Source organism: Dendrobium catenatum, unplaced genomic scaffold (assembly GCF_001605985.2).
Source record: "Dendrobium catenatum unplaced genomic scaffold, ASM160598v2 fragScaff_scaffold_1342, whole genome shotgun sequence".
Classification (NCBI taxonomy): domain Eukaryota; kingdom Viridiplantae; phylum Streptophyta; class Magnoliopsida; order Asparagales; family Orchidaceae; genus Dendrobium; species Dendrobium catenatum.
In genome coordinates, this window is record NW_021319804.1 from 613,125 (window position 1) to 636,408 (window position 23,284).

Here is a 23,284-nt window from a genome sequence, read left to right on the forward strand (position 1 = left end):
CCTGGTGTGTCTGGAGTTTGGCCTGTCACTAAACATTTTTCATTTGGAAGTAGTTTTGTTTCCGTCTGTCATTACATGGCAACACCTTCCTTTTATGCTTCATAGAATTAATGTCAACGGCTACCATCCTGATAATATCTGTGCAGGCAGTACACTCAGGTGCTGATCTCGAATCTGCTATTGCAACTTGCTTGGGTTACAAATCTGAGGTATACTTATTTTAATGTTTTGATTTTTTTATATTTTTTTTCACTCTGTGCTTAATGTTGATTTAACTATTGTTCAGGGTCAGGGCTTTATGGTGGGGGTTCAAATAAATCCTGTAAAAGGATTGGCATCTGGGTTTCCTGTAACTCTCTTTGACATTTTCCATTAGTCTTCGATTCTCTTTGATGAACTAGCTAATATTTGTGCATTTGTCTTGTCAACTCATAAACAGGAGCTGCTGGAATTTATCCTTGATCATATTGAGGATAAAATGGTAGAACCGCTAATTGAGGTGATTATTTTACTGTCAGGCAATTTCAACGTACATAAATTCTTCTTTGTATGCTTAATGGACAATTATTTTAGAAAATGCAGCATGAAGAGGACACAATATCAAGAATTTTGTTTAGTTGGCTACTTTTTCCTTGATTTGAATACTTCAAAGCAATATTTTTTCAGGGTTTGCTGGAGGCACGAACAGAACTTCGTCCATTGCTGCTGAATTCCCATGAGCGTTTAAAGGATATCATTTTCTTGGATATTGCTCTTGATTCTACAGTTAGGACTGCAATAGAAAGGGGATACGAGGAGCTTAACAACGCAGAACCCAAGGTTTTAACCAGTTTTATTTTTAAAATTTAAACTTAGTCTTTATTTTATTTGCCTTCTTTTAGCAAGTGTTGAACATTATGGCCATTCTTCTATGACAGAAAATCATGTACTTCATCTCTCTGGTTCTTGAAAATCTTGCATTGTCTTCAGATAACAACGAGGATCTTATATACTGCATAAAGGTACTATGATTTCTTCTCGAACTTCATCTTCAAATTTTACTTGTACCGTCCCAATATGCTTTTAATCAGATAGCCTGAGCTGTTAGAGTTATTCATTTACTTTTTTCTATTGCATTATAGGAAAAGTATTCTAAAATGTTTCTTGTAAATTGGGACAGGTTTTTCCTATGAAAATTTTCTGTTAATGCAAATATGGTCATTGGGGATTGCTCAGTTTTGCCTTCTGTCTATCCGGTTCTTTTCATCTTCAAAACTAACCACTTGAACTGTGTTCAACATTTGTTATATCTTTTGCTGACTGCCTTTTAGTGAATAATTGAATGGTAATTTGAACTCTTTAGTAACTGAATGCTCATAAATTTAACTATTGAACTAGCTAGATATAGGGAAGTGACGCATTTGATTTTCCATTTTACTAGATGAAAACATTTGATTAGAGGAATTATAAATGCGTTTTATCCTTTTTTTGTGTGGAAATGATGATAATAATATTTATTCTTTTTTTAAAGTTTTTCAAGCTCTAATGGAAATGTTTCTCTTTATTACAACAAAATTGTTTCTGTTTGAATGAATAGTTGTTCAACACAATGTAATTGAAAGCATGTTTTAAGAGCCAAGCAAAGCAGTGTTTTAGCCTTGCGCATTGTTTTCAAGCGAAGTGTAAACTTTTGGCAAAGTGCGCTCTGATCCTGATGTTGCATGCTCAGGCCTGGCCCATAATGAAATCTAGTTCAAATTTTGTGGTTTAGCTCAAGATCATCCATGATAGCTTGGGCATTAATGTTCTGTTCTCCTTATTGGTTCTTATAGTTGCTTAGTCAATGTTCATTGGATCTTTGTTCTCTCTTGATAGAGCTTGTTGCTTATCGGTTGTTCTTCTCTACATACTCTCTTATTTACTTGTTTTCTTGTCCAATTTTTTGCAACTTGTTGTTTTTAATGGATTCTCACTAACAAGCTTCTTTTCAAGATTTTCTCATTGTGGCCTTTGCATGTTTTTCAATGCTTCATCTTCACTCTCTCGCCTAATATTATTTCTGCCTTTTGGTCTCTTATCGATCTCGTAGTCTCATGAGTATCCTGATTTAAGTATTAGTTCATCATCTTATTCTTATTTTCTTTAGCTTTCAAATCGATGGAAATCACTATTGAATGTATTATATTTGCTAAAAATTATTAGTTTATGTTATTAATTTTGCTTAATTAAATTGGTTATTGTATGCACATAATATATAGATATATTATATATAAGTCATGACTTATGAGTTTACTAATTGGTAAAATCATCACTTCATTTTGTACTTCATCCATTGAAGCAAGGATTATAAAAAGGAAAAAATTAATGCATTGCATTGTGCTTGATTTTTTCAAAACACTGGGCCAATAATATTGATTTGAAGGATAAAGGTAAAGACTGGCTATAAATGTGAATAAAGTGAAGTATAATTACTTTTTAAGTTCTGACTTGTTGGAGAATTGTTTACTTGTATCTATAGCTCCATTTGTCTACTATTAATCTAGTTGCTGATGATCAAAATTCTTTCTCCATTTTACTATAGATGCAAAATTAGATTTCTTTGGCTTTTGGCATAGGTATTTTTCAAGCAAAAAAGATCTTTAGGCTTAACATTTCTGCTATATATTACCATCACTTAATAGGATTAAATGGTGTTTTGCTTTTATTTCTGCAAAAGGGATGGAACCATGCGCTGGAGTTGTCCAAAAGAAATGATGATCAATGGGCATTATATGCCAAGGCATTTCTTGATAGGACCCGACTTGCTTTATCAAGCAAGGCAGAATATTTCCATCAAATTCTTCAGCCTTCAGCTGAATACCTGGGATCATTATTAGGAGTTGATCAGTGGGCTGTAAGTATGGACGCATACTAAATTTTCCAATTTTCCAATTTTCCAATTGTAATGCTAATTTGCAATGTTTGCATACTCTATAGGTTGACATATTTACTGAAGAAATAATTCGAGCTGGGTCAGCCGCATCTTTATCGGTGTTACTTAATCGGATCGATCCAATTCTTAGGAAGATGGCAAACCTTGGAAGGTCAAGTTACTTGTATCTTCACTAGATCTTTTGGATGATTTTAGCCGAATGGGAATGAACTTAGGTTTTGTTTGGGATGGCTTTCTTACTGCTTCTTAAAGTAGCTTTTTAGTACAAAATTAAAAAGTTTTGTACTAAAAAGCTGCTTTAAGAAGCAGAAAGAAAGCCGTCCCAAGCGAAGCCTTAATCTTTTCCTACTCAATTCAAAATTTATTCAGCTTCCTGATATGGTCTTGAGGTTTTAGTGCAGTTGGCAAGTCATTAGTCCTGTTGAAGCTTCTGGCTATATAGTCACTGTGAATGAGTTGCTTTCTGTCCAGAATAAATCTTATGAGCGGCCTACAATTTTGGTAGCCAAAAGTGTCAAGGGAGAAGAGGAAATTCCAGATGGCACGGTTGCTGTACTAACATCTGATATGCCAGATGTTCTTTCTCATGTCTCTGTTCGAGCAAGAAATAGCAAGGTTTGGGTGTCTTCAGCATGGGTGTGATATTTTTAAAATTTTATTTGGTTTATGAGAAATTTTTTCATTATTTATGTTATTCTTTTAGGTTTGCTTTGCCACCTGCTTTGATCCCAATATCCTGGCTGAATTTGAAAGAAATGAAGGAAAATTATTTCGCCTAAAACCTACATCTGCGGATATCATTTACAGGCAATAACATATTTTCTGGAAAAAAAAAAGAACTATTTTTTTTTCATTGTATTTTTCAGTTCTAGATAGAATTCCTTACAAAATGATTCTATCTTTATGGTTTAGTTTCAATCCTTGATCATTTCAACTGGAAGAATCATGCTTTATTTCAATTTCTTAAGCTACTTGCAAAGATAACATTGCCCATATTTTCTCTTTTATAGTGAGATAACTGAGGGTGAACAAACTGGCGCAAGTTCCAGAGATATAAGTGATGGAAGAACTCCAGCTCTGACCATACTCAGGAAAAAATTTGCTGGTAGATACGCTATAGTTGCTGAGGAGTTTACTAATGAACTGGTCTGTTCTTGTACTAATTTCTGTATTCTGAAAATAATTTTTCCTTTTGCATCCTTACCATTTCTGGATTTTCCTGAATTATTCATGATGGCTCACATGGATCTTATTTTATTTGCTTTTGCATGTCATTTGGATCTTTTTTGAAATGTTCTAGCTTTTGTCTGGTTCACCTAATCTCCTAACTGGCAAGTTGTCAATTGTACACTCAGGTTGGGGCTAAATCACGTAATATATCATATCTCAAAGGAAAAGTGCCTTCTTGGATAGGAATCCCAACATCAGTTGCTCTACCATTTGGAGTTTTTGAGAAGGTTTTGTCAGACAAAATAAATAAGGTGGGGTCTATTTTCTCTAAACTGTCTTGTTGCATTATCTCCTATTGAACTATGAAAATAGCATTAAAATCTGTTTCAACTTGGTTATTTTAGGGAATTTTCAGTTTCATTACTCAGAATATTTCTTGTATAAGTATGAAGTAGACTATAATTTCCTTGTTGTTCCTTGATACTCAGGATGTAGCTGATAATATGAATGCACTCAAGAGAAAGTTGGCAGATGGAGACTACAATGCCCTTGGTGAAATACGCAGAGCAGTTCTGCAGCTGGCACCTTCGTCTCAATTGGTATGGCAATTAGGGTTTTATTTCTTTTGCTGAAATCCTTCAAAGTATTTTGAGCATGAAATGATGGAATATATCATGATGCCCTCTTAGCTATAGGTGAATCTAGTTTCTTGAAGGTTATGATGTCTGGGCTTGGTTAAATTTATTACTGTTTGCACCCATCTGACTAATTCCTCTGAAATGCGCTCAAGAGAAAGTTTATTATGGCGATTTTTTTTTTACAGATTACAGAGCTGAAGGAGAAAATGAAGATTTCTGGAATGCCTTGGCCTGGGGATGAAAGTGAACATAGATGGGAACAAGCATGGATGGCTATCAAGAAGGTGCCATATTTTCAATTAGAATTGGTTTTCCTCCACCAAATTTCACTTGCTACATAAAATTTGTCCAAAGAACAAATTTTAAACATTGCAAAGGAAATTTTTAATTGGCGAAATGGTGATTTAGGCTTCGTTTGGGATGATTTTCTTACTGCTTCTTAAAGCAATTTTTTATACAAAAATTAAACATTTGTACTATAAAGTTGCTTTAAGAAGCTGGAAGAAAGTCGTCCCAAATGGAACCTTAGTCTTTTAGATACTATTAAGTTACAATTCGGCATCTTTATTTAAAAACATGAACAGTAACGTTAAAGGTGATATTGGTTTTCCAATAGTCAAAATTTGGTATTTTGATATTGAAAAATCATCATCTCAAGATCCACACATCAAATGCACATGAAAATTGTAATACAAAGAATTTAAAAATTTTCAAAAATTATTAGGCAATTTCCATAATTAGTATAAATACTACACTATTTATGATAAATATCAAATAAATTTGGAAAATTTCTACACTGATTTGAAAATTCATTCAATGCATTTATTAATTCATTTTGATTATTTTGAACATCACCAAATTTTCCCAAAGCAATCTGAACCATTTTTCTACATTTACTATGTCACATTGATGTAGGTTTGGGCCTCTAAGTGGAACGAGAGAGCTTATTTCAGCACTCGAAAAGTAAAGCTTGATCATGACCATCTTTGCATGGCTGTCCTTGTCCAAGAAATCATAAACGCTGACTATGCATTTGTTATCCACACTACTAACCCTTCATCTGGAGACTCATCTGAGATTTATGCTGAGGTTTGTCTATCTGTTTATAAATGAAATCAGTTCTTAAAATCACTTTTGTAATGAGGCTTTTGCAGGTGGTAAAAGGGTTAGGTGAAACTCTAGTGGGCGCCTATCCCGGCCGCGCTCTTAGCTTTGTTTGTAGCAAAAATGATCTCAATTCTCCTAAGGTATGCTTTGATTCTGATTTAATAGTTTTGTTTTCTTCTTTCTCCCAGTTGTGAAACTTCATATTTTTTCTACTTTACAGGTTCTTGGTTTTCCGAGTAAACCTATTGGCCTCTTCATTAAAAAGTCTATTATATTCAGATCCGATTCTAATGGTGAAGATTTAGAAGGCTATGCTGGTGCAGGCTTGTATGATAGGTAAGTTATACCATCCTAAAATTGTTTTGCGGAATAGCATATCTGGTTCACATGCATCCTATCCTATGACTTTCAATGTGGAACTATACATGATTAATGTTAGAGTAACTTGTCACAGTATGTTTTATTGGTTTTGATTGGTATCTTTCACTTATTTCTCATCTACCAATGTGTGATTCAACACCTAGAATGTTCTATTTTAACCAACTAGTCTCTTACCAGTGCAATTGTGTGAATCATTTTGGACAATTTTCACATAACTGGACGGGGTCTAACAGGTGATCAGGAATGCCTGTGGCCCAGATCCGTGACCTTATTGCACTTTGAAGGGGCGCTGGTCTATCATCCGCCCAAGTGGTAGAGTAGACGTCATAATTTATGATATAAAGGCCACGCAAATGCGAACCCCCCATCCAGGAATGGGAAGTAATGTCAAAATTTTCTTATTTACATATCTAGCACCCCACTAAAAATGAACTAGCAAGTCAGAGAGAACTGGATTACTGATTTACATGAGCTTAGCAATAAATTAAGGGAAAAAAGAACCTCATTTCTTACTGTCAGGTAGTGTGGATTATTGGAGGGCTACATAGTCAACCACCACAAGTTTAAAATGTTTATTACTAGTAGAAATACATTGATATATCTTACAATTATTTGATACAGGATAAACCAGATTTTTGGTGTCTGACTAACTAAAACTTGCAGCGTTCCAATGGATGAGGAAGAGGCTATAGTGCTGGACTACACATCTGATCCTCTCATAATGGATGGAAGCTTCCAGAAGTCGATATTGTCGAGCATCGCCCGAGCAGGCGGCGCAATTGAAGAGCTTTATGGATCTCCACAAGACATTGAGGGAGTTGTTAAAGATGGCAAGATTTTTGTGGTGCAAACGAGACCACAGATTTGATTCAAGTATTTGAAGGTGTTTGTTCTCTGCTGTAATCTCACTATGCAATGCAATAAGCAGTAATAGTTATATCAGCATTACATAAAGGAAAATTATAGATGAAAAGGGAAGAAGGTTGCAGAATTTTTTTTGAATTCTGTAAATTGCAAGAACTTTAGACATTTTTAAAAGGTCTATTGGTTCTTTTGTATGTGTGGGATTTGTCATTTTGTAAGTGATTTGCTCTGAAATTTGTCCAGGTTCAAATAATGAAATAAATGGCCACTCTTGCTACCTCATCAGACTCACCTGTAGAAAATAATTTCTAAGTGTGGTTTATATTGTCTTTTTGTGAATTTCAATCATAATGTCTCTCATTTCTTACATGTTTATTTATTATCTTACACGTAGTGGGATAAAGGCTTGATGTTGTTGTAGATTATCCCTAATTTTTAAACTCAGAAGTCCTAAGTGGTATGATATGCGATGGTTGAGGTGGGAGGTCATTGTAGATCATGACCTCTCCTCTTTGGCTATCGCACTAGGGATGTGCGTCTTAGGCTTCGTTTGGGATGACTTTTTTAGTGCTTCTTAAAACAGCTTTTCAGTATAAAAATCAAATTTTTTTACTAAAAAGTTATTTTAAGAAGCAACAAGAAAGATATCTCAAACGAAGCCTTAATCGAAGCACACATTGCTTAATATATCTGAGATGAGGAGATTGTTATCGTGACTAAATCCGTTGAAATTAAATTGAAGAAACTAAGAGTAATATCGTCACTTTCATCGTAGTTGTTGATGCATCATTGAAACATACAAGTAGTTTAAAGAAAAAACGTTAAGATGTTGATTTGATTGGATTATCGATCATACAAAACCAATTGATATTTGGAAAAAGCTTGAATGTTCTATCATGCAATTTGACTTCCATTTCTTCTCTCGAGGAAGAAAATGGAATGAATTAGCTTCCTCTAGAAGTTCTTGTGATGAATATTCAAATTTCAAGCATTGCTATAGAACAATTCTATTGCCAAAGTCTTAGTAATGTGATTGGAAGAACAAAAAATAGGATGTTAGATCAATGATTAGAGATGAAATATACTTAAAAAAGCATTAGGATTTTATTTCACTTCATTTGCATTAATTCTTCTATAATCAAAACGGAGCCTTAGTTTTTATTTGGCATAATTTTCTTATTGTTTTTAAAATAATTTTTTAGTATAAAATTTTTAAATTAAAAAAAATTATATTAAAAAGTTATTTTAGAAATTAATTAGAAAGTTATTCCAAAGAAAGCTTCATGTTTTGTTTGGAACAACTATCTTATTGTTTCTTAAAATAACCTTTTAGATCAAAAGTTAAAATTTGTGAACTGAAAAATTATTTAAAAAGCAATAAGAAAGCAGTCCCTAACAAAGCCTCTCTCAAAATTGAAGCTATCTTTAGTTGATTAGCTACATCAATCTTTTGGTAAATACTTATGGGGATGCAACAAATAGAAGCTTTGGGTAAAATTAAAATTAATTATTAAGATTATATGAAATTAAAATTGGTTAAAATTGTGTTAATCATATTTATAATTTAAGAATGAAGAGTCGATAAATAAATAATTTGAATTATGTAATTGAATAATTTCAATTGAGTGAAGAAAGCTTCACTTTGTCCTAAGATCCTATGAATAAAACATGATAAATAGATCAATAGATTAATTTAGTGAATAAAACATAATTTGAATTATGTAATTGAATAATTTCAACTATATCTTCGGACTCTGCACAGAATAATTTATTCTTTATTGGAATGTTTGCTTGTCATCTTATGCTTCTATTTGAAATATTAGACATAAATTTTTAACATTCAAATCATAATAAAATATACAATAGTCATTAATTAGGTGAATCTAATTTCTACATTTTTTATTTCTTTTCCCCTCTATTCATTTGATCACTCTTACAACAGTAAGATGAGATAAAATTGAAGGGCTGAATGACCGAATTTGCTACAGATTTGACAGTCTACACACATGCAGATATGCCCGAGGAGCTCCACGATCTGGTCCAAAAAGCATAAGGCTAGACAGGCAGAAAAAAGACTAGACGTAGCTCTACTTCCAGAGGCGAATCAAGTGCAGCCACGTCAGCAGTACCGAGCCACGGTACACAATAAAGGAGTGAAATGGGACATTCTGATTGGTCTCCATCCGCACAGAATAATTAATCAAGCAGCATAATGGTAGGAGCCATGGCCTCTAGTGAGCAGCAAGAGCAGAGAAAGACTCAGATGAACCAGTGAGAAGTTTAGAATGAACAGAATCAGTCACAATGTTAAGATCCTTTTGCTGTATAATACAACATATAGATCATCTAAGTTGATCAGATGGGGTTTGGTACAATTAATCCGAATATAAACCATTGAGTTTATACAAAATGACATCAATGTGCGAACCAGCCACAATAACATCAACTTTTTGCTTAATTTCAAACAGTTATTGTATTAAAACTTGCATTTGAAGTTCATCTAATATTTGTTTGGGGAGAAATTATTCTGTGCAGAGACCGGACGTAGAACATCGTCCTGAGACTATCAGAATGTTATATCGAACCGTAGTACAGAGCAGTACCGAGCACAGGGGTGACGTAGAGGCATAGAGCATTCTGATTGATCTCTGAACTGTGTTTGGCATCCGCACAAAATAATTAATCATGTTTGGGATGACTGCAATAGTTTGTAAAGTTGATTATGAAGTTACAGAAAGCAATTTTTTTACTAAAAATTTTAAAAAGCATTGAGAAAGCAACAAAACAAAACAGTGGTAGTTAAATGAAATTGTAGGCGTTGTGTATGAAGAAAGCTGTCCCAATCAGATCCGTAGTTCATTTTTCAATTGAGATGGAATAATATGAGATGGATTTGAGGATTGGAGGCGACGTTCAACAGTGAGCTACATGCCACGACAAGAGTATATGGAGAACATAGGGAATTAGAGAATGAGCAATTCTAGCAGCATCAAGGTTTTGATCGATAAGCCTCTATGCGTGAAAATGAGAGTTAACAGCAACAGTACCATCTCCTAAGAGTTGAGGTTTTGAGGTAGAATCATCAAGATAGTCATCAAAATCAATTGCAAAAAAGAATTTTAAGATTTGAGACCTCCAAATAGGGCGATTATCCGTGTCCAGTTGATCACTTATTACAGATTTTACATTAATCACTAGTAATTTGAATTGAGGAGGTATAGAAGCACTGAAACAGAAGAAGAAGATGACGACATTGCAATTTATGGATATACAGAGTTTGTTATGCAAAACAGTTGAAAGCAAACGGCATGGATGAACAGCAGCAGATAAGTAAGGATGCGGTTCCGCAGGTGCCGGAGAACGAGGAGAGCAGCGCACCTGTAATAGATATATCTTATCTCTTGAAATAATCACATCGGTCGCGACCTTTGGCCACCGCCCATTCGCCGCGACTCGTCGGCGAACCTCCTCTTCTCTCTGATAAGTGATAACATTAAATATTAACCGTCGCCTGTTTCGGCTTCCTCCTCTCTCTCCTTCCTGCCCATTAGCCCTCTTTCTTCTCCGCCATGGACGCCGCCATTGCTGCGTTAACTTCCCTAGGGTTTTCTGCAGATGATATACGCGATACCATTTATGAAATCCTTCAGGTTCTGTATTTATTATATATATATTGTAAATATTTTTGGCCTTCGATATTATGGGAAGGATTACATGCAGGACCTTTTTAATATACTTATTTACAAAATTAACACTTTTTTTTTTTGCTTATATATTACACACATCTTAAAGTAAATCTAATATATTATCATGACCAAAATTCTCTCATGATATTCTATTTTTTTATTTGTTTTCGCTCATTCCTTCGCATGATTTTGCATTGTAGGCATATGATAATGATGCAATTATAGGGTGGCGTTTCATTCGGGAATGTAATTACAAGATGGTCGTCAACATGCTGCAGTACAAGAAAATGAAGGAGAAACAAGCGAAAAGCAAGCACGAAAAAAAATATGCTTCTTATAGCACCGAAGAATTCAATTATGCTCCGACTAAGTGCTATGGCATGAATAGTGATGAGGAGGACGACGAGGCTTGAGGAGGAACTCTTTAATTATCTACTATTTCAAATATGAACATATATGGAACAACATGGTTTCTATATTTTCTTATAAAAGACATAATTTTGGCAGTATAAGAAATTCTTGTCGGTATTTTGCATGTTGCATGTGAGGAGCAACGGTTATTTTCTTACATTACTATTTGATAGGCCTCTAAATAGAATAACTCGGTTTGCTTACTTACATTTATTATTTAGATATTATAAGTAAGGATGGTGAAGGAATCACACATAGATTATAGTATTATAGGGATTCTTATGTGGATTAGGCATGGGATGATTGCCTTGCATCCTTTGATATCCAAAAAGAAATCAAAATAAGGCAGAGTGATGGAAATTATGTTAGTTTGGGGAGATAATGCGTCGTATGTGCATAAAAGGAATATTTTATTGGACTGCTAATCTCATCACATGACTACCTATTCTTTAAGCTTACACAGCGTAAGGTTTCCTAGAAAGAAGCACGAGCGTCACACGATATTCATTTAGAATACACAAATTCAACTGGAGCCTGTCTGAGCCCTCCGGGGGTCACGGGCGGAAATTCCTCTGTTTTTCTTCACAAATTTGAAAGTAGTCTTGTACTGATCTTCTCTTTCCTGGACAGACTAAAGGTAGAATGGGCCTCTGTGCTTTACTATTACTCCCCTATCAGCTCGGATTTTAGGTTTTCAAGAGATCATATTTTTTAGGTATTAAATATTCATATATGTGAGTTTGTGATTAAATTCATGTATGACAGTCTCAACGTATTCTAATGACCTTTTGCACACGTGTAGATAATGTGTAATGTGTGCATAATTGAATTTTGTTGATTCATAGTAATATAAAATTGCAGCCTGCCTTAACCCTATTAGTTGATATTTTAGGTCAAAAGTAAGTGAAGATAATGCACAATATGTGCATAGTTGAATTGTACTGATTCATGAGAGCTAAAGAATGTAGCTTAAAGGTATATTTTTGAGGTTTTTTATGTTCATATATATGAGTTTGTGATTAAATTCATTCAAAGTCCTTAAAACCACAAAATTTATTCATAATCTATGAGTCTGATCATTTAGTCATTTTATCATATGACAATTTTAATACGGCTCCATTCTATTATGCATAATAGTTATTCATTGTGACATAAAATGCTTAAAATTGTGAGATATTGTCCATCTAAAGTAATTTATTTTATTTATAGTAATAGTTTTTAAAATACATTAAGAGTTTCCTTGGGACAACTTTCTTACTGTTTTACTTTTCAGACTTCAATCACAATTTTGTTTAGATATTGACTTCTCCCTATTTTTAAGAAATTTATATGCAAGAAGGCTACTTACTTTGCCCACAACCACCCTTACAAAAAATTGCAGACGTCTAAAGAAATCCTAAGACGAGCTGTAAAAGTTTTTGAGCTTGCGTTTAGATTAATGTTATATATGATATCCTTAATAATGTCAATCTCAGTGTAAATCTAAAGATTTGAAGCCCATTATGATGAGTTTTGGGTTATGATATTAATGATCTTAGTTTATTTTTATGAAGTTTTAAGGTCTATAAGAAAAACCATTACGAATTTTTTAAAATAAAAGCAAACAAATTTATACCAAATAGAAATCATAAAACAAATTCTCAAGGATTTATATTCTTCAGCAATTTTAAAAATATATAATGATTTTATATTACATAAAATGCAAATTAAAATTAAATAATTTTTATATTTAAATGTTATTTATTTTTAAGCAATTAATTGATTCATGATGCTACAAGATACCCATAATATATTGATATTTTAAAAAACAATCAAATATTAAAATTAAAAATATATATTCTAAAAAGAATATCAAATATTACCTTAATTATCTTTGTTTTTTAACCTTAATTAAAAATGGGGATTGATTTTACGTTTTAGTCCCTTTTAAATTATATATTTGACCTTTACAGTAAATTCATGCTTGGCCATGCACCAATTTAGTCCAATGTAGATCCACACTATACTGACTATTTTTTCCATTTTTAGATAAAAATTAATCAAAATTATATTAATATAAGTTCAACTTAAGCAAAAAAAAAAGTTTCAAATAATATAAATATTAATAACCTAAAATTTTGATTAATTTTTATCTAAAAATGAGTCATATATTCCATTAGAGGCAAACAAGAACATAAACTGATTATGTTGGAATCAATAATAAAATATAATAATGGCATAATAGTAAAATCATATTTTTTAAAAAATATTTTGGTTTATTTAAAATAATTTTAAAAAAAGTAAACAAATTCTAAATAAAATGATTTTTTTTTTGTTTCATTTGGGACAGCTTTCTAAAACAACTTTAATTATTAAAAAAAATTTAAATTATAAATTTTTGTCTAAAAAATTACTTTAAAAAAAAGTAATAAAATTGTCCTAAATTAAGCTTTAATTGTGAGAGACCTAATTTTCTTGATAGTTAGAACAATCATTTTACCCACATAACTACTTGCCATTGTTTTGACTAACTTTAAAAGCATGAAAGTGGTCCAATAATTAAAGTTCCACTTATAAACAACTTTATGAGGTAGTGCTAAAAGGAAAAAAAAAAAAAAAACTAGCTCTTGATATATCATTAAATGTTTTTTTATAAAAAATTATAAACTAATAGATTTATGCTAAAATAAGTGTAATATAAAATTTTTATATATTATACTTATTTAAACAAATTCAATTACTTAAATATTTTCTAGTAAAATTTTGATTTGAATTTTCTAGCCCAATTTTTTTATTGAAAAATCTAAACAATCAATAGGGAAGGCCCTAGGACTATGTTAAGATGCTAAGATTGATAAAAATGAATGAAAATTTACTATGCAATGCTCATTAATTTCTAGTAATTAATAAGGCCCAATTATCACAGCTTTTCTATATTATATATTTGGGTTGTTTTTTGTCTTCATTTCTATTTCGTGCTTCTTGTATATTTTTTGCGGTTGCAGGAGTGGGTGATGAGTTGGAACATTCTGGTGGAGTCCTGTTGCTGGGAGATTTTTGGTTGTTTTTTGCTTTCTCCCATTTTTTGAGTGCTTATTCTTAAGCACTGTAGAATGTTACTAGGTTGCTTTGTATTGGTTTTTAGGTGGGAAACTCGAACTATTAGGATTTCTTTTTTTTTTAATCTTTTTTATTGTAGCTTTTCGAGCGGTAGAGAGTTTAAGGACTATGTAATTTTTCCCTTATATTAACACGTAGGCCCCTTTGGTGGGTTTCCCCTATAAAAAAAAAGGCCCAATTATCACAATAAATTAAGACTCACATCAACTCAAAAATCCATGGTTATGAACTGCTTAGTGGCTTCAGCTATGTTTGTACATTTATAAATGCTTTTATTGTTAGTAGCTAGTAGGGTCGTGATGAAGACATGCACTAACATTCAAGAGGAGATCATTTGGACACTCGCCCGAATCGACCAGACAGTTTGTCCTAAGCAAGTTAAGTCAAGGATGGCCCTTCAAGCAAAACCACTTGCCACTCGTTGTTACCTTCGTCGGCATCTTTCGTTGTAGAACCATCACCTCTCGCCCAAGCTCGGTTACATGAAGGCTCTCACATGGAGCATCTTGTTCTTCCAACAAACACTCACCACCACATCTAATCTCGTCTCTCCAGTATGCTCTCTTGTTCTCTCATGGCGACCCGTTACTTAGCATAAGATCGCAACTCCCAACCGATTTGCCACTACATAGCTTGTTCAACTCAGCACCAGCCCACAAAACATGCCAAATATCATGGAGCTAGCTCCCTATGCCACTTGCATGTACCATCTTTGCATTGCTTTACTCACCTAATTAAAGGCGAATCGTTTGTCCCAGCTCTCCCACCAATTAGACGACGACACATGCATATGGTATGGTGCATTGTTGTACATGTAATATGTTTAGTATTGTATTTTTATCTTTTATTCATATAGTTCTTCTAGTAGCCCTCAAAGTCTTATAAATAAGAGATGATGGGTAGTACTGCTCAGGAAACATTAAATAAAAAAACTTTAGAAGAGGTCTATTGGGTTAGTTGCTGGTGAATTTTCTACTTTTTTGAGATCTCTAGTCTTTCTCTACTCTTCTTCCATACTCTCCATTTTTACTTGTTGGTTCCTTTGTTATCCAAGGCTTGCTAGTAATGTTAGGTGTCATGCACATGAAAACTTAGATTCAACAATTTTTAACAATAATAAATCTAATTTAATGCTTAAAATTAAATGCAAAATTCCATTACTTAACACCTACCTAATATATCCAATGCTTCTTACTCTTTGGATTGAGATTAAGGTTTCGTTTGGTACGACTTTCTTCCTGCTTCTTAAAGCAGAAATTTTTTGTATTAGAAAGCTTCTTTAAGAAGCAGTAAGAAAGCTAATCGTTCCAAACAAAGCCTAAGTTAACAAAATATCGTACAAATGAAAATATGATATTTTGATAGAATTAACCATCCATTTTAATGTTGTTGTTCAACTCGCAAAAATGCATAATAGGACACAAATATTCAAAAAATCATTAGTATAATGAAAGCATTTGGAATGATAAATCATTTTAATTTTTCTAATGGGACTATTATCTCAATAGAAATGAGTTAGTTTTAAGAACTTGCACTTATAGAGAGTTTCAAACTCAAATATGATCATATGAAGAAAATATTATTACAATTTTACTCTTATTTTTCATGAAATTATCTAATAAATTCATTGTCACATATTCAACCATAAAATCTTGATCAGATTTATCATTCATAACTTGCAACCATGTTCTAGTGCTTATATTGTCTTAGTATTCTACCTCTCATCTTCACTTTAGAGATCAAATATACTAATACTTAATCAAACATTTAAATTGAACTAGTAGGAAAAATCTCTCAACTTTATTCTAAAAAAGTATACTTATAATGAAAAGGGACAAAAGTTAACAATATTATAATTGATTTTTTTATATAGAATTAAAAACTCATTTATGAGCACAGATTTTATATAATCAAGTCAAAAGTTTCAATATCCTTACAGGAAACAACAGCTTGTTAATATACCAAGAGCTACAATCAAAAGAGAAAGTAAAATCCATAGAGCACAGGTTTTCAAAGTTACAAAAACAATTGAATAGCACGCCCGACAGTCAAGAAGCCAAAGGCCAAAAATTAACAACAAATAAATATGTCAGAGAAATGATATTCATTAATGACAATCAGCACACAAAAAGGAAACACCACCTATAAACTAAAGAATGGCCAAAACAATTGCTAACCACACCATCAAAATCTAGAAGATCACGATAGCTGACACGATCACCATCCAACAAATTTATCATCAGTAGAATCATCCAAACAGACCAGCTAAACATCCCAAGAACTTGCAAAAGGTAAATAAAAAACAACAATATTAAAATTGAAGAATGAAAAGTAGATAGAGATTTTATCCTTTTTATTAAATGGAATCAATAGGGCAATTGAATGTGCAAGCAATTCATGAATCATTGCTCTCCATATGCTTCTAACCTTAGCATTTATATACTAAAAATATACTACATCAAAAGAAAGAAGAAGATGAAGAAGAAGAAAGAAAGAACAATGATGCTTTCACATGCAACAATCAATTATGGCAGAGGAATTAATAAGTGGCATATGCTCCATTCTTTTCTAATGTAAGAGAGGGAAAGCAATGCCCACTTGAATGAATGGAATTTTTAGCCAATTATGGAAAATTGAAATTAATGCCTTTCATTCATTAAGATTGTTCATTATTTTTACAAATTTATTTTTATATCTTCAACCAATGTTCAAAGATATGATATTATTAGAAATGACAAAATGATCGAGCACATTTATCGTATTTGAATGAAGTTTTGGACTGCGTACATAGCTATACGTTTGTACAGCAGAGTGTGTCACAGTATGCTCGAGCGACTAGTAGTACATAGTTATATACTCACTTGATGAGTGAGTATGTAACTATGTTCTACGTTACAGATGTAGAGCTGTACGCAATCCATACATAATAATTTAATTTCTCCGTAATTTCAATTAAATTTTCTTTTAGAATGAGATAAAATTTAGAAAGAATTGTTTTTTAGGATAAATATATTTTTAAAAAAATCATTGTAAAATTTGATATTATAAATAGCTAGAAAACACAATATAAACTTAATTCAAAATTGAAATGAGCTCCTTAAAACTCTGATAAATGGATGGCTAAGAGACAGCGTTGGTGTTTGGGCTTCGGGAAGCATGCGTGTGGGGGATAGTGTGCTTGTGGGCATGGGGAGTTGTCGGTAGCAAAATTAGGCTTTTTAGAGAAATTTGATTAAGATAACTAAGGCTTCGTTTTGGAGGAACAATTATTATGTCCTCTGATGATGTAGAGCTACTTTCGGCCGTCAATAACATGTCGCCACATGCTCTTGCTCTTTATCGCAGGGCCCGACGATTTGACCCGGTCCGGAACCCGGGAATGCTATGTTCGCGTATTGCTAGGTAAAAACTCGGTACAACTCAATATTTGCTCGGTATTGCTAGGTATTGTTTGGCAATAACGAGAAATATCGTTCTGTGAAGACCAATACCGAGCAATACCAAGTTGTACCGAAACTCGGTACAACTCGGTATTGCTTGGTATTTGCTCGGTATTGCTCAGTATTTGCTCGGTATTGGTTATTGCCGAGCAAAATTGACAATTGCCTAGCAATACCGAGCAATAATGTAGTAAATATTTGAATTTTTTAACGAAAGGGTGACGGGCTGTTTGTCAGGTCGACAAGGATTTAAAATACGCGCGTACGCCAAACCCACTATTCACCGGGTCGGGTCCGCGGTTTTCTGCGTGCTACGTGGCGTTATAAGATTGTTGGCCGAATGTAGAGCTGCATATGTTCACCGGACCAAATAAAAGTTCGTTTTGTAGGGCTTTTTTATTGCTTCTTAAAGTGATTTTTTTAGTATAAAATTTTAAACTATTGTACTTGAAAGCTACTTTAAGAAGCACTAAAAAAGTTGCCTCAAACGAAGCCTTTTACTACTTCTTAAAGCAATTTTGTAGTACAAAATTTTTTAAACTAAAATTTTTGTATCAGAAAACTGTTTTAGAAATCAATAAAAAAAGCTGTCTTAAACAAAACCTAACTATAGTGAAAGAAGAAATTAACAAAGAGATTGATAGAGAATAGAGAGGTAGGGAGAAAGATTATTTTATTTTTAACCATGCGAATTATTTTAATATAGTGTAAGGATATATAGACTTATAGTAGTGACAAAAATATTATTATGATTTCATAGACACGTGGAAGATACCCATTGGAGGAGCATTTAAGTGAATTTTTTTAGCATTATTTGGTTTCTAGTTTGATTTGAATGATTTGAAGTTTCCTCAAATTTTTTTTCTTATGCTTAATTTTTTTTTTGTAATTATTTTATGTGTTCATCATATTTAATTTTGATTGGTATTTTGAACTCCAATTGTTCTTCTGTGAATGCTCAACTTCTGTAATTGCAACTGTGATAGGCCCTGTAATTTTTCTCTTCTTGAGTTTTTCAAGTAAGAAAATTTAATGATTTTTACAGCTATGACAGGCTCTGAATCATTGGACAAAACTAACATATTAAATACTCTGTCGCCATAAATCTTTTAGCACGCAATAAGGTAGACAGAGCATTTTTAAGAAGTTCGTTATACTATAAATATTTCTCCTATGAGAATATTACGATATCAATAAATGAATTTAAATTCTTTTATACTAACTTGAAATTGAAATTATATTTTATTTCTATTTAAAATAACATTTTCTTCAATATTATGAAAAATGAGCCAAATATTCAATAATTAAAAAATTCAACCCTCACTGACATTGCCATTAATGCCTAACCATATATAAATTAAGCTTTAAGTCTTCTTCTAATTAAGCACCACTTATTTTATAATAATCTCTCTCTTTTCTATGAGCTTTTAATTAATAGCTTTGTCCCCTTTGAGAATAAATAAATGGTACTCTTAGTTATAAATTTATGAACCAAACAAAGGTGATAGCCTTTTCCTCTCCATTAGCTATGCCCATACTTATCTACACTTTAATTAATTTTTATTCAATAATCAATGGGATGGTTATAATAATAAAATTAAAAAAAAAATAAATGTTAATTAATTTGGAATTATTGTAAAATTTTTCATTTTCATTGTTTCTTGATAGTTTATTTAGTTTTATAATTTAATTTTAATTGAAATTTTGAGTATTTTGATTATAAGTTATTGTAAAATAATATTTTTATGGTAGAAAAGAAAAAGAATATTTGATTAATATTTAATTGATAAAGTTTAATTCTTTATCTCATAAAAAATTAATATGATCTTAATGATAAAGTTTTTTGTAATAATTCTAAAATTTAATTGAAATTCTATTTTATGAGATTTAGATGACAACTTTTATGAATTTCTATAAAAAATTTATATGAAATTCACTAATCTAAAATTCTTAAAATTAATCAAAATTCAAATAATTAATGTGGTAAAAGGAAATGTTAAACACCAAGAACAATAAAGAAGAATAGAAAAGAAAAAAAAATCATAATTCCTTCGATATAAAAATAAAATAGTTTATATTTATAAATAAAAAAACTAACAAATTAAAAAATATATAGTAAAAATACTCCTTAAATGCTAACATCTTTCAAGAGCTTCCCATCCTGACAACATTCTCAATAAGAATATCAGCTGTCAAATAAATCAACGAGCATATTTTATTCATATGATAAAATTTGATCTCCATAACTTAACATGATGAGCTTTAAATATTTTGAACTAAAAGCACTTTGAAATCACCACCACCACCAACAACTACGTACAAGTGTTTATCTACTACGTGGGGTCGGCTACATAAATCATATTTCTCTAATAAAAAAGGTTGTTTCTAGGGGTGTTAAAATTGGGTTACAGCTGGTCGGGTTAGGGTCGAATCCGATTCTAACCCGCTATTATCTGACACGACCCAAACCCCACCGTTTTTGCAAACATGTAAGAAATTTCAACCCGGATTCGACCCGTCAGATTTTCGGGTTGAGCAGATCCGACACGAAACCACGGGAGAAAATGGTTACCTTCGCAACGACGAGCTGTCGTGACTTCCGATCCCTCCGGTCGTCTTTGTTACTTCCTATCTAACAAAGGAAAGGCAAGCTATCGTGGCTTCTAATCTGACAGAATGAACGTTGTTGAAGCAGTTTAGTAGGCTGCTATGCCACGATCGAGCGTGACTTCCAATCCGACAGAAGGAATGTCTTCGAAGGAAGTGAGGCTACGGAGCTGTCGTGAGTTGTGACTTCTGACTTTCAATCCGATAGAAGGAATGACGTCGAAGCAGGTTTTGCCGCTAAGGATCGAGCGTGACTTCTGATTCGATAGAAGCAACTTCGTCGAAGCAGGCTACGAATCGAGCACGGATCAGTTCTGGGTTGAAGTAGTGTTTACGGGTTGACTCGAACCTAACCCGATTTGCAATCCGGTCAAGATTTCGAGTCAAGATTTTAAACTCGAACCCAACCCATTTTCAAACGGGCTGATCCTAACCTGAAACCATTTTTAACATAGATCAGATCCAACAACAATTGGAGGACAAAACTAAGAAGAATATAATGAAGAAGAGTGGCAAATCAACCACATGCAGGAGGTGGAAAACATATTTTTTAAAAAAAGTTTAGGGTATGAACAGCTGATTACTTTATATTTCTAAGCATAAGTGGGATTGGGAATCTATCCTACTGAGAGTCCCAATCCAGCTCTGAAAAGTATTGTTTACAGGTTCCTATTTCTGCCACTTCCACTCCACTCAACAAAGACTCTCATTGTGGTCCTTTATTTTATGCCTATCTCTCTCTCCTTTCCTTTCTTTTAGTGATCTAAATGCGATGCAGCACTGAGAATTTAAGAGTACTCTTAAAAAAAGAAAGTGAAAGAGAGGGAAAGAGAGGGAAAGAGAGCAAAGTGGAAGAGAAGAGTGCCATTGAAGTGGCGAGCATCATTACTGGCTTCTGTCAGAAGCAATGTCTGGTGGCTAACAGTCATTCATGAAATTAAGAGAGGAGCTGTTGCTGACTTTCTTCTCTTTCTTAACCTTTTTTTAAAAAAAATTATATAATTATTGTATATTTGTATGTAGTATATATGAAAATATTACACTTTTGCTCATACATGTAAAATTGAGAAAAGCTAATGTACTTTCTCTCTCTAGATTTTTTGTAATTTGTAAGGGTGTCAATTATTGACACAACCCGACAACCCTACCCGAACCTGACTCGAAAAATTTGGGTTAAGGTTGACCCATTTAACAAATTGGTCGGGTTCGGGTTTTAGCTTTCGACTTGTTTAAAAAGCGGGTCTGGTCCGAGTCAACCCAATAACCTGAAATTGACCCGGGATTTAACCGGCTGCCAACTCGCCCTTGCATAATCGCAGCTGCGACTGGTACTCCGCAGTCTGCACCGGCCAACTGGAGTCTCTACACACGTCGAACCACACATGCATTGGACTAGATCGACGTCTCGTCGAACAGAGGAGCCGCATCAGTCTCGCCCGCCCTCATGTAGAACCCAGGAGCCGCACCACGCTTGAAGCATCGCGTTAGGCACGCAACAAGGCAGCTCTCGCCCTCACTCAAAATGCGCTCTAATGGCTAAATCCCGATCCCATATCTCGTTAGCGGGTCGGGTCGGGTCAACCCGGTAACCCAAACAGATCGGTCCGGGTTGACAAATCTTACCATTTTGCAAAACCGTGTCGGGTTAGTGTCAACCCATTTACGAACGGTCAAGTCGAGTTCGACTCGAACCCGACCTATTGACCCGCAATTGACACCCCTAGTAATTTGGTTATCTTCTATATTATTTTTATTTCCTTTTATGGTTCCATTAATAATAGTATGTTATCTTCAAATCAATGATTAGAGATCTAATTAGTAATTAATAACCATAAGCTTTTTATTGTTAAACAACCACTGATCTCTTGTGCTAGCTTAGTTTTCAGTTGGTAGAGCTGCCTGACCCAAGCTAGGGAGGGCTCCACTTGATCATTTTTTTATGATGGGTCTTAATTTGATCTCTACTAACTTTTATGGATAAAAGGAATAGTTAAGGTTTTGTTTGGAATAGCTTTTTTATTGCTTTCTAAAACTAAAATTTTTATACTAGAAAGCTGTCACCTTATTGTCATTGAGGTGCTACTATACTCAGTCTCATCATAATCATTCTATTGGTGTAAGCATTGGTAAGTCTTTTTGTCTCTCTAATTGCTTGGAGGTGGATAGCTCTATTAATTAAATTATTTAAATTTTATAACTAAGTTTCGATTCATAATTTTTATAATATTTAGGGGACTATTTGATTGCGTGATAATGGGGTGTAAAGTATTTTAAATGCAGAGATATTGAGAATATTGATATTTGAGTAGAAGTAAAATAAATGCAGTGTAAAATTTTAATGCATTTAAAATTCACCCACCAGTTCATTTTTGATGTATTTAGAATTCCTCAAATTTGGGTGAGTTCCAAATACACCGGAAATTCATTGCAATTGTCACCGCTGGTCAACCGCTGCCGCACTAGGCCACCACCTTCGACCGCCAATCGTCTGTTGCTAATGTCGACCACTATCCTTTTTACACGTTATATTGTATTCATTTCATTTCAAATCAAACAAAAAAAAGTTAATCTCATGTTTCTTTTATGCTCGCTAAAATATTCATTTTTACATTGCATTCCTTTTTCAAGTAGTCAAACTGCCCTAGGGCATTTCCACATATTATAACATTATGATAATGTTGTCACATTGGTATACTACTTGCCCATCATAAGTCGATGAAAATTGCCAAATTTACCTATAATAATGAGGGGAAGTGGACTCCACAAGACCTTTTTTGTGCCTATAGTCCTCACACCATAGGGTTGATTAACTTGGTTGAGCTAGCTAGGTGAGGCTAATCCTACCTTGAATGGGCCTATCTAAAGCTGTTTTGCAACCCAATTAAAAAACATTATTTTGTATGATTCATTTTCAAAAATATCAAAATATATTTTAGTACCTAAAACCATCTCTTTAACATGAAATAACAA

At 33.1% G+C, this 23,284-nt stretch overlaps 1 protein-coding gene and 1 non-coding gene across 2 annotated transcripts in view; both read left to right on the top strand.

Moving 5' to 3' along the window:
* Positions 1-7,416, top strand: part of LOC110100705 (alpha-glucan water dikinase, chloroplastic) — a 29,988-nt gene extending 22,572 nt beyond the window's left edge. The window contains exons 18-34 of the mRNA XM_020828328.2: positions 147-209; positions 287-349; positions 440-499; positions 667-819; positions 918-1,001; positions 2,696-2,872; positions 2,956-3,062; positions 3,313-3,526; positions 3,615-3,718; positions 3,922-4,057; positions 4,267-4,392; positions 4,570-4,680; positions 4,905-5,003; positions 5,635-5,808; positions 5,874-5,966; positions 6,047-6,162; positions 6,871-7,416. Of these exons, the coding sequence (XP_020683987.1) occupies positions 147-209; positions 287-349; positions 440-499; positions 667-819; positions 918-1,001; positions 2,696-2,872; positions 2,956-3,062; positions 3,313-3,526; positions 3,615-3,718; positions 3,922-4,057; positions 4,267-4,392; positions 4,570-4,680; positions 4,905-5,003; positions 5,635-5,808; positions 5,874-5,966; positions 6,047-6,162; positions 6,871-7,075 (2,085 nt within the window). The 3' untranslated portion in view covers positions 7,076-7,416. The remainder of the gene's footprint in view (positions 1-146; positions 210-286; positions 350-439; positions 500-666; positions 820-917; positions 1,002-2,695; positions 2,873-2,955; positions 3,063-3,312; positions 3,527-3,614; positions 3,719-3,921; positions 4,058-4,266; positions 4,393-4,569; positions 4,681-4,904; positions 5,004-5,634; positions 5,809-5,873; positions 5,967-6,046; positions 6,163-6,870) is intronic.
* Positions 6,415-6,573, top strand: LOC114580841. Its single transcript, XR_003702434.1, has one exon. It is a non-coding gene; the product is annotated as a U1 spliceosomal RNA (small nuclear RNA).
* Positions 7,417-23,284: the final 15,868 nt, after the last annotated feature.